General features: G+C 45.7%; 1 protein-coding gene across 4 annotated transcripts in view; it reads left to right on the forward strand.

Annotated features, from left to right (window-relative positions):
* Positions 1–9,921: 9,921 nt before the first annotated feature.
* The window catches only part of LOC109313664 (BTB/POZ domain-containing protein KCTD8-like), a 72,177-nt gene continuing 69,661 nt past the window's right edge, over positions 9,922–12,437 (forward strand). For 3 of the 4 annotated variants that reach the window (XR_002102113.1, XM_019540330.1, XM_019540333.1), the window contains exons 1-2: positions 9,922–10,434; positions 10,566–10,622. Coding sequence is in view for 2 of the 4 variants with exons in the window: in XM_019540330.1 (XP_019395875.1) it covers positions 10,422–10,434; positions 10,566–10,622 (70 nt within the window). In the remaining 2 variants the exon portion in view is untranslated. The other variant, XR_002102112.1, reaches the window with a different exon arrangement.

A 12,437-nucleotide genomic window follows, 5' to 3' on the forward strand; every position in this document is an offset into this window, starting at 1 on the left:
ATTCAAGAGAAGGTTGGATGTGTATCTAGCTGGGGTAATGTAGGCCCAGCACTCTTTCCTGCTTATGCAGGGGGTCGGACTCGATGATCCATTGAGGTCCCTTCCGACCCTAGCATCTATGAATCTATGAATCTATGAAACTGACACTTTCCTTCAGCTCCATACTTAGTGAAAGCACCATTGTGTCCACCTTCGTGGATGCAGGCATGCAAATCCTCTTCACTTTAAAAATGAGTCTTATGATGAAGGTTTGAAAGTGAAGTTCCAGTATGTGAAACCACTGATTTGTATGATGAACCCATAGAGAAGAGAAGGATGATAAACCCATTTGCTTACATGATGTAACTCCCCTCTACCAACAGCTCTTCTCTGAGCCTTCCCCTCCCCTCAACTGCTCATATCTAATTCATGCTCCTTTCTCATAAGGCAAACTCAGCTCTGAACATACCCTGTAATTAAATTACATGTGAGTAATGTTAAAGGTGAACTGAAAATCTTTCTAACAAAACCAATGAACAAGTGGAGATTAAGAGCCGCAGCTCATCCAGGATTGATACACACAAACCTAAATACTGCAAATACTTACATTAGGAAACAAAATGGGAAGGAACACAAGATTTACCAGACAGGAACAGTTGAATGGCCTGTCTGGACCAGTATCCTGCCTCTGACAGTGGCCAGTCCCAGATGTCTCAGAACAAGGTACAAGAAATCCCTATTTAACTGACAGTTTTGCACTGATTTGTCTATGGAGCATTTCTTCTTAACCCCAACCTGTTAGGGGGTGACTGGTGTCCTAAAGCATCAGGATTTATAGCCCTTCTAAAATGTTATGTTCTTTAATCTAATTCTAGATACTGGGCCAGATCTCCAGCTGGTATAAATCAGTGAGATTCCATAGGCTACCTCAAGTTACCCCAGCCAAGGATCTGGCCTGCTATTACTGTAGTATTATTCATGCTAATGTTGAACCCATTTCAATTCTATGAAGTTTAAACGTTGCCTTTAATTTCATGGAATGTCCCCTTGCTATTGGGTTAAGAGAAAGAGTAAATAGGAGCTCCTGGATTATGTTCTATAAACCACTGATTATTTTGATTATGATAATGATCCCTATCATATCTCACCTCATTCATCTCCTTTGCAGGCTATTTTGTCCTAACCTTCTTAATTTCATATGGAAATCTTTTCATGCCTCTGATAATTTTTGTTGACCTTATCTGGGCACTTCATAATTCTGCTACATCCTTTTTTTGAGGTGAGGTGACCAGAACTGAATATAAGTTCATAAGTCCATTCATTTATATCATGACAATTTGTTCCTCCCTGTGCTATTTTCTATCCCTTTCTTAATACAGCCCAATGTCTTGTCTGCTTCTGAGACCACAGATGCATGTTGAGCAGGTGATTCTGTTCACAATTACACTAAAGACCTTTTTTCTTGAGTGGTATAGTTAATTTAGAACTCATCAAGGCATATGAATAGTTCAGATTATCCCTCCTAATGTGCATTACTTTGCATTTTTTGGCATTGAATTTCATCCACAATCATGTCGCCTTTCCACCTCCCTGTGTTAGGTCTCTCCAAATTTTCTTACTCTCTTCCTTTGCTGTGACCAACCTAAATTATTTGGCGTCATCTGCATATTCTTGACACCACCCTGCTCACCCCTTTTTCCAAATTATTAACAAATCTGTTAAATAATATCAATCTTATCACAGATCCACAGGGATGTTCTACTATTAAATTATTTTCAAAGGCATTTTTATAACACCTCCCTCTTAAGCTTGAGACCACCAGCACATTGCCCATTTATTCACTCCCCACATCCACCCAAGCATCCTAGAAGTCCTCGAAAGGTTTTGAGCATGTTCCACAATTCCGCTCTCAGATGCCTGTCTTGAGATAGGCTGAGAGCAGTGCTGTGGCACATGCTTCAAAACATTTTAAAGGTTATAAAAAGATCTTAAAGTTGCAATAAAAAGGAACAAGTGGTTCTCCTATCCACTTTCTCAAACAGTTATAATGGATTAGAGACCCACAATGTTATTTACAAAAGGTGTGTTGGTTTGCACAGTGCATATCAGGAACATATTTGGGGGGTATGTTTTCCTTTGTTTTTTTAATCTCTATGTTCATTTTTCTCAGATGCAGAATACAGTTTACTGGGTTGTACTTCTCAAGTAGAGCTGATATTTTTTTTCCTCTTTGAAAAGTCAAAATGTTTCATTTCAACATCTCCTAAATGAAATATTTCAGTTTTTCATTTTGAAGTGGCATTTTGAGATTGGCCGTAATAAAAACATTAAAAAATAAAAATATCTTCCTAAGACAGAACATCTAGTTTCAGGTGGAAAGAAGCACGTAGTGATTTTCTTCTCTACAGTCTCCCCTTTTCTTTGGTGTTATTTACCCTTGATTGTTGGCCATGTCTGTCATGTCCTTGCACAATCCCTCCTTAATCCTGATGAGAACTTTGGAACAAGTGTAGAAGACAGCTTCCAGCACCTCTGTCCCAGGTGCTACACTAGGCTTCATGCTTTGGAAAGCGTAACCTTGGGAACATGGGCAGTACTGTTTGAATAATCACTTGTGGTCTATAACTTGAGGTCCATAACTCACTTTTTAGGTATCTTGCTCATGAGCCTCAGCGTTTTGGATTGACAGAGCTCCCTGCTAACCTGTACATAACAAGATTATAGGAAGAGTTCAAAATCCTGTAGCAAACCCTGATAGTGACCACAAGCTGATCACCTTTACTATCCATCACAAAGCTGGCAAATCAGTCAGCAATACAGAAGTCCTTGACTTCAGGAAAGCTGACTTTGACAAGCTCAGGAGGCTTGTTGTTGAGGCCCTAAGGGACCATGACTTGACAGGCAGAGGAGTCCAAGAGGAGTGGTTGCTCCTCAAGGGAGCGATCTTGCCAGCACAAGAGATGGCCATCCCATCTCGGGGGAAGGGTAGTAAAAGGGCATAGCAACCCCCTTGGCTCAGAAGGGAACTTGATAACCTCCTACGCCTAAAAAGAGAGACTTACAAAGGATGGAAAGTTGGAATTACCACCAAGGAGGAGTACTTAGCACTGGTCCTGTAGGGAGCGGATCAGGAAAGCCAAGGCTGAAACCAAGTTCCATCTGGCTTCACATATCACAGATAACAAAAAGCCCTTTTTCAGATATGTAGGGAGTTGGAAAAAAAGCAAGGGTAACACTGGACCACTGCTGAACCATACGGAACAACTGTTAACAGACTCCCAGGAAAAGGCCAATCTGCTTAATAGGTACTTTGTGCTGGTCTTTCATCCAATGGGACCGCCCTGCCTAGGAACACGTGAGACGGCCAGGGTGAGGGCGTATTTATATCCAGCATTGGTGTTGATCTAGTAAAGGATCACCTTGAGAGGCTGGATACCTTCAAGTCAGCTGGTCCTGACACACTACACCCTAGAGTACTCAAGGAGCTAGCAGGTATCATAGCCCAACCATTGGCAAAAATATTCAAAAACTCGTGGCGCTCAGGTGAAGTACCTGAAGACTGGAAGAAGGCCAATGTGGTGCCCATTTTCAAGAAAGGGTGGAAAGTAGGCCCCAGGAATTACAGGCCAATCAGCTTGACCTCAATCCCCCAGTAAGATTCTTATCAGAAAATTATCAAAGAGACCCTTCTTGGTAAGCTGGCTGAGGGCAACATCCTGAGGGACAGCCAGCATGAGTTTGTCATGGGTAGATCTTGCCTGACCAATCTCATCTCCTTCTATGACCAGGTGACATATCACCTGGACAAGGGAGAAGAGATTGACATCATATATCTGGACTTTAAAAAAGCCTTTGATCTGGTGTCCTATGACCTCCTCATGGAAAAACTGGTGAACCATAGCCTCGGCTACACCACAGTCTGTTGACTGGAAAATTGGCTCTGAGGTCGGACCCAGAGAGTAGTGGTCGATGGTACCAAATCATTATGGCACTCCATGACCAGTGGTGTCCCCCAAGGCTCTGTCCTTGTACTGGTTCTGTTTAACATCTTTATCAACAATGTGGACATTGGTGTCAGAAGTGCACTGGCTAAGTTCGCCAATGACACAAAAGCATCCACACCTGAAGACAGGCTAGTGATCCAGGCTGACTTGGATAAACTTAGTAAGCAGGCAGATACAAACCTGATGATATTCAATACCAATAAATGTAAGGTACTCCACCTCGGGAAAGAAAAACCCCACAGCATTTTTATAGGCTCAGAAGCGCTATGCTTGCTAGCACCACTGCTGAAAGAGCATTGGGGGTCATGACTGACCACAAAAGGAACATAAGCCATCAATGCAATGTCATAGCTGGTAAAGCAAACAAAACTCTGGCTTTCATCCATAGATGCTTCTCAAATAAATCTCAGGATGTCATCCTCCTGCTGTACTTGGCCTTGGTGAGGCTGCAGCTGGAGTACTGCATCCAATTCTGGGCTCCACAATTCAAGAAGGATGTGGAGAAGTTTGAGAGAGTCCAGAGGAGAGTCACGTGCATGATCAGAGGGCAAGAGAATAGGCCTTATGAAGAGAGGCTGAGAGCCATGGGACTCTTCAGCCTGGAAAAGCACAAGCTTGGGGGGACCTGGTGGCTGCTTATAAGTACATAAGGGGTGTGCATCAGGAACTGGGAGAAAGTCTGTTCACCAGAGCGCTCCAAGCTAAAACAAGGACCAATGGTCATAAACTCCTCCAAGACCATTTTAGGATGGACATAAGAAAAAATGTCTTTACTGTCCAAGCCCCCAAGACCTGGAATAGACTTCTCCAGAAGTGGTGCAGGCACCTACTCTGGACTCATTCAAGAAATGTTTGGATGCTTATCTTGCTGGGATCCTTTGAGCCTAGCTGACTTCCTGCCCCTGGGGCAGAGGCTGGACTTGATATCTTCAAGGTCCCTTAGAGCCCTAATATCTATGAAATCTATGAAATTTTACACCCCTTCCCTGAATTAATGCCTCCAACCCCTATCCTGCCTGCAAGAGCTGACAAGCTGCCACAGTCTTGGCAGTCAAAGAAGAGCTTAGGCCTTTTTTGCTGGTAGGTGTTGTATGGCTTTGGTCCTTTTTGATTGGCGCCTTCCTCCCTAGCGACATCAGGGTGAGACCGCACCCTAGGGCCACCTAGATGGTTCTGAGTGCTGCCCCTACTCACCTGCCACAACTTTGTTGTTGATAGATGGGGGAGGCAGTTCCCTGTTGGTGGTCCCAGACAGGTCGTAATCCTGGATCTTTCTTTGTGATCTTTCCTTCCCTTTACCCCACCCTTACCACATCCATGGCCTGGGAGAGCTCAGCCTCCTTGTACCTTTCCCTGGGGTGATCTCTTCTCACCCACAAGGCCTGCCCTGAGTGGGGTCGGATGTCCAGCCATCAATCGCCACTGGATTGATCCTTAATCTTCAGGCCAACCCGCAGACAAACTAAACATGCCCCAGGCTGGGGAACAATAACTCACAAGGTCCTTCACCTCTGGCAAATGCATTAGGCGCCTACTGATGAAGTACAGGGGACTCCGGCTCTCCGGACCCTTCTGCCTCCCTGGGGTGGGAGAGAGACTCAATGTCAGTCCCTCCACTTACTTTTCCCAGGGACCCACAGATTAGGAGCTAATTATTCCTGTTCCCATCACCGGGTGGGAGTCACCCCTTCCCCACAGGCCTCTGGGCCAGTCAGTGCCTGTTTCTCTTTCTTCACCTGACTGCCCACCATGTCTTGGCGCTGCTCACCGCCCTTCCCCACCAGGATACCTGGCTGCTCCCGTGGAGCCTGATCTTCGCCCGGGGCTGAGGGGACAACCTTCCTCTCCCTGCTGTGCCTCTCTGGCCAACTCCAGCTCCTCGAGCTCAGCACCAGGGTTTTTCCTGCCAGGCTGCCCTATTGGACACTGGGGGTCTCACCCTGCTCCCCACTCCGCCGCTCCTATCTGACTCCGCTGCATGTGGCTCCTCGTCGTCCTCTTGATCCTACTCACCGGCATCCTGTTGTTCCCTGCTCAGCTCCACTGCCTGCATCATACTAGCAGCCTCCATTTCTCTCCCCCTGGCAGCTGGGTGTCTCCCCAACTGCCTTTTGAGCAGCCCACGCAGCTTTCAGGCTCTGCCCCTGGGGTTCGCTGTTCCACAGGCTCAGGCAGCTGTTGAGCCACCTAGCCTGCATCGGCGTCTTCTCCAAGCTGCTAATCATCCTGGCCCCTGCGGTAAGTATCGGGACTCATCGGGCAAGGTCCCGGGACATGCTGGGAGGGGGGCTTCTGTCTTCCCTCCCACAGCCTTCAAGACCCTGTTATCTCTGCTCTGTAACTGCAAAAAGGCTGCTGCGGATGGGGATGTTGTGAGACACTATGGCAGGGCACTGGTAGTGCCTGCCACTTTAAGGGCTGAGTCAAGCAGCCGGCAGGCGCTCCATTGTGGCAGCTGTTTTATAACACTGGCTGCCTATATAAACAGGGCAGTTCGCTGCTGGCATTGCCTGGCTGAACGGCTGCATGGAACATCTAGCAGGTAGGAGTGGGAGGCTCATGGTCCTGGGCATGACCTAAAACTGCACCCTGCCAGGGAAGGGTGGCCTGGTGGGGCTTCTGGTGGTGCGGGAGTCCCCAGGAAATGCCAGGCCACTCACCTCCCCAGTGAAAGGTGAGGAGAGGTGCCTTAACCCCAGGCCCCATCTTTGGGTGGGCTTTGGAGATAGCACCCCATGGCATTGGGGCATGTAGTGGGCAGGCTCCTGTATTTACCATCTGTTTGTAGGAACAGCAAAGTCATGGCAGGCAAGACTGGGCGGATTGCTCTGTAGTGACAGGTGGGCAGGCCAACATGAGACCCGGCCTCAGGAGGGTGCTCCCTATAACAGATACAATACTCTACTTTGCCCCGTACTCCTAAGGGGAGCAGTGCTAAGGGGTGTGTCTGGGCCCCAGCAAAGCTGACTTAAGTTATCCTGGTTTGTCCAGTAAGATAGAAAACTTCCCAGACCCCAACAGGGTTACAGGGCCAGCAATACAGTCAGCCATAATTGTATCATGGTAGACATGGGCCTGACTCTGCTGCGCTACACTGATTTTATATGCCAATACTTCAGTATAATCAAATTTCAGTGAAACTATGCTGATGTAAAACTGGAAGAATACAACACATAATGAGACCTGTGAAGTTCTCAAACACAGAGGGCCAGATTTTCATATGCCACAAATTAGTGTAGATCCACTTTTTTCAGTGCAACTATAACAATCCACAGCAGTGGAGATCTGGCCCAGGCTATCTGAACAGTTTTGAGTATATGGATTATGTATCGAAGGTTTTGTTTAAAACTTGGATTAGTGGCTGGATGGGTTGTAGCAGCTGGAGACTGCTGAATAAATACATACGAAGTGAGTTTTTTTTAAAGGAATAAGATTTAGCTATTCAGCTGAGACAGATCAGAATTACCTTGGAAATATCTATTTAGGGAAGTTTTCTGACATTTAATATGTACATATTTAAAGGAATTCAGGACTGCTGAAAGCACCAGGATTAATAGCTTGTCTGCTAGAAGGACAGGGGCAGTGGCCATCCCAACTTCTCTCTGACTGTTGCTACAATGTTCTCAGCCCTATCCTGGAGCAATGAGAAGAGATCAGCCTCTGTAACCTCTGTAGTTCTCAGCCCCTTGTCTGATGCTGTCCATGAGGACCTCATTGTGATTTCAGTTTTGGTGATATCATCTGGTAGGCAATAGGAAGAAAACATGGAGAGGAGCTTGCAGCAATGGTCTCACTGGTTTGAAGGCACATATCCAGTTAGTCAACAATGGCTGCAATCCAAAAATAGTCCTGGGCTTCTTGCTGACACTAAGCTGTCTCTCAGAAGGTCCTGGGAATAATGTTTTATGTCCTGTCCAATTGACTAGGAGCTCCCTCCCAACCTGGTGGGTAAATTTGGCCTGAGAGTGTACTATGAACTCTCACAGAAAGTATGGGCCTTTGTAAATCTCTCCACCTTCTATTCCTCTTCTGTTTGTTTTGACCATCCTCTCTAATACATACAGAGTAGCACACACATTTACAAAAAGAGCCCCCCCAAAACAAACAAAAAACAAAAAACCCCAACCCCATTCCAAAGCACTCATTACACACAAAACTCTTTCTCTGAGAGAACGAATCACATATGAGAGAACTAATGCTCAGATATTATGGGGGTGAGGGCAGCATAAAACCATATATAGAACAGAAGTGTATAAAATCTGTACCACTCACTTCTTGCACCATTGAATAGGGACTTTCAGACATCACCAGACCAAACTAGTCATCTCTGAACTAGTGAAAGGTCACTGAATCCATTATTCAGTCTTCCTGTTCCCTAGAGTCTTCTTCTGGAAGAATTCATGTGAAATGTGCCAGGGGGCCCAGGGAAGTGGAGCACCTTGAGGAGCACAGACTGTCTAGAGAGCCTAGTGCAGGCCTGCTTGCTGTTTTATTTATTTTTCCTTTGTTTTCTGCTCATGACAGTAGTAACATCTGATGGACCAAGGCAGCTGTTAGGGGAGGCAAGAAGGCCACAGAGCAGAGGGCCCAGTGCACAGAGATTTTTCTGTGGCTTTTTTTTTTTTTTTTTGAGCTTACCTGGATGGTTTTGTGGGGCAAGAGACCAGGGAGTAAGGCTAGAACTCAGATTGGCCAGAGCCTGGACAAAGAGGAGGAGGACTAAGACAGACCAAAGCCTGGCAGGGCTGGTCATCCACGCATCAGCAAAAAGGGTGGAGGCAGAAGACAGGGAGAGGGCAAAGCCCGGGGCAGTCCCATCAGACCTAAGGATGGGGACATGATACAGAGACAAGATGCCTATGGCCTAAGCTTAGTTTCCTTGAAGACAGCCTCTCAAAAATGTCCCAGTTAACATCAAGACTAGAGGACCAGACTAAGCCATCAAAATAGGTAGCCAGGTACCATCACACCACAAGGGGTGCCTGGTTGTCTCCAGAGGAGCACCCTATTACAGTCTGCAAGAGTAGGTGAGAGTTCATTCAAAACTCTGTCCTGTTCCAGAACAAGAGGGACCAAGTCTGTCCCATGTCTGAATATCCTCAAGCTTTGGGAAAGAGAGTTCAAAGCTAAATTCAAATTTTGTGGTTTTAGTTTATCCCTATTTCTAGCAAACTTCTGCCCACTTAATCTGGGCAAAGCTTCCCAGTTATGAAGTTACAGACATGACATCATGATAACAAACTCTAATAGGCTGATTGTAGCCCAAGGTTTATTTGTTTGAACAGTTCATCCAGTTCAATCTCCTACATAAAGTAGATCCTGGAGGTTCTCAAGTTTCTCTATCCCTAACCCTAGAAAGAACATCCTTTCCTATCACTCCTAGTTACATAGTGGGAGTAGGCCCACGGCTGTGGTCACCAAATAGGCCTATCACTCCTAGTACAATAGAAGACAAAGCAGGAAGAAAGAAAGACTTTTTTTCAATCTTTATTATAAAAATGTTAAAGACAAGGTGAAAGTGCATCTGTCACTCAATGCACATCCTAACCAGTGAACCCCTTTCCCTTCCCCTACCCTCCACCATTCATGGGGTCACACCTTTAAGACCAGCTGGCCATCTTCAGCTCCAGAGAGTTCCTTCAGTAGCCCTGAGGGAAACAAATTAGTGTACATTATGTTGCAAGGAGAAGTCCAAGTCTAGCATGCAAAAGAGGTCACTAAGTGCAGCAAAGAGCTGCTGCTTCTTAGGGGTGTCAAGAAAGGTGAGGAAGAGCATTTCCTTTACTTCTTTCTCGTGGAAGAGGCAGACCACTGATTCTGCTGGATGCAGGTGCTCAATGAAGTGGCCAAGGTCCATTGAAGGTCACCAGTTCTCTTGGCAAATGGCAGTTTATATAGGGTGTGCCAGGCTGCCCTGGCACTGCTGCTGCTAGAAAGGAAGATAAAGTTTCTGTGAAAATGGTCATTCATATGAACACATTGAATAGCAATTAACATACTAACAACAATTTCTAAAAGAAGTCATTTCAAGCCCCAAATCCTGATGTCTTTGTTTAAAAATGTTGAACCAGGACATTTCAACAATTCCAAGTGTATCTAAAAATGTTTCAAATCAGGACATTCATTGAAACCGACCCTTTTCTGTAAACAGGTTTGGTTTTGATAAATTGGTTCTTTCCGATAAACATCTTGTTGGAACATTCCCAAGTAGCACTAGTCCAAGTCCAAGGACATCTCTTTCACTGAAATATTGAACTCAGCCTGAACTGCAAAATTCAGATCTAAGTCCAAGCAACGGGTTGGTTTTGTTTTGTGAAGAACTAGCTAGCATATTACAAACTGGGTGTCGGAGACCGTTCCACAGACAACAGCGAAACTTTAGGCATAAAATATGGCTGCTCTGCTGCTTCGCCTTTATGGGAAATACATTCCCTGAAAATGATGTTTAACAGTACAGGATCCTTAGGGGTTTTTTTCCATTGAATCCTTGCCAATTTGGGAAATGTATATAAAGGGTTATTACCAGAGAACTGTATGATGAAACTGAAAGCCAGACCAACTTCTCTTTGCTTTTTCATCTAGGTCCCTTAGGCCGAGGACAAAGCTCAAGACACGTTTCTGGGCACTTCACCTTTCCAGGTAAGGTGCACCATAAAGGACCGCGACTGTTCAAGCAGAAGTAACTATAGTGAGAGGAATCAAAAGGAATTGATGGGTAGAGTTAGTTTGTGTGTATGAAGGGAGGTATCTGAAAAGGGCAGGAAAGTGTGGGGTGTTTTGTGGGTATTTAAGATCAACACAAACTACAGAAACCTGGACTTCACTTAACAAGACCTTCTTCCAGGAAGAGTATGAGGTTTTTTAGTTTCATAGGCTGTGACAGAAATGTGGGTGTTTGGTTCCCTGGGGATAACTAGGGACGAGACACCTTGTGCCACTGCTAGTTCTCCCAGGGGAACACCTGTGCCATGTGCTCTGTGGTATGCAGCAGGTTATCCCTGGTGGGGGGGTAGGAGAGGCCTGGGCCAGCACTGGGTTGGTGCCAGGAGCCTTACCTGGGGTTCTGGGGGCCTCCTAGGGCTGCAGCAGTGGTGGTTCTGCTGCTCAGAGCCTGGCTGGCAGCCACAGCATGGCTCTGGCCAGCCTGGCTCCAGTTTTGAGCAGTGTGCACTGCCCTGGTATACACCTCTCCACTTCGCTTTCTTTTTTTTTTGCATGTTTTTTTTGACCCCTGGATATCCAGAGGTCAAAAAAACTCCCGCACTGCTCACTTGCAGCGCAGGGAACAGCTGAATGTCTGGTATGTAGTCTTGCAGACGTGTCTGCGGGGCCACATACTGCACAGCCCTGCTCGTCTGGATGCAGCCATAGAGGCCCACTTAATCCCAGGTCTCTCTGTTAGACTGCCAACCAAAGAGTAAACTGATGGCAGTTGTGCTGGAATTTGTCTAAATGTCCAGTGAAAACAGGGTGTAGAGGGTTAAATCCTAGATCCACTGAAGTCTTTGGGAGCTTTGCCACTGATTTCAAAGAGACCAAAATAGGGAGGGAAAGTTTCTTGCTAGTTCAGTCACCAGCAAATCAGTGCTGGATGCGTTCTTCTCAACTATTACCAGTTGCACCAAGCTGTTATGTTCTTTTGGGAGGTATAGAAACACACAGGGTCTGGAGATCACCTAATTTATGCTGCTTATGAAATTAAATGGATTTGAATCTCCAGATGTGAAAATATAAAGTTCTAATAAGAGACAGATCTGAGCTGCAAAATTTAAATCTGGATCCAATCTTTGAACCCCTTCCCTGCAACCCCCTTTCCCCACAGGAAACTGTTCTTTGGTTTCAGGCCTGAAACCTGTCACAGAAGAATCTAAGATGTAGGGGCTACTGAAAGGAATATTGGCTACTGCAGAAAGGATAGCCCCTTTAGTACCAGACAAAGTATCGCCTGGTTAGAATCAGTAGGATACTGAAATCGAAGAGGAGCAAATGCTGACAGTCTTTGCTACCTACCTGCAGGTATCCTCTGCTTTTCTGGACATGTAGGGGTCACACACATGTGATAATAGTGATTACTGAGGTCAATCCATTTGAAGATTCCAAGTTGAAGTGGACTGACCTGCAAGATTTTTACTTTAGTGAGCATTACCTGCATCAGATCTTGGGAAGGAATAAAATGTTAACTCTACTCACAGATTTGCTCTCTTGGATTTGCATCTGTGGCAAATAATGCATCTTGGGGGCATGAGGACAACTCTGTCATCAAGCCCATAGCGTCAGTCAAATGGGTTACCATAATGCTGATCTCTCAAAGATTCCATTACTCTAAACCTTATAGTTTCATAGTTTCTAGGGTCGGAAGGGATCTGAGTAGATCATCTAGTCCAACCCCCTGCCACGGCAGGAAAGAGTACTGGGTTCAAACGGCCCCAGCAAGGTGTTAATCTAACCTCCTCT

This window comes from Crocodylus porosus, unplaced genomic scaffold (genome assembly GCF_001723895.1).
Source record: "Crocodylus porosus isolate Cpor-Errol unplaced genomic scaffold, CroPor_comp1, whole genome shotgun sequence".
In the NCBI taxonomy this organism is placed as follows: Eukaryota; Metazoa; Chordata; order Crocodylia; family Crocodylidae; genus Crocodylus; species Crocodylus porosus.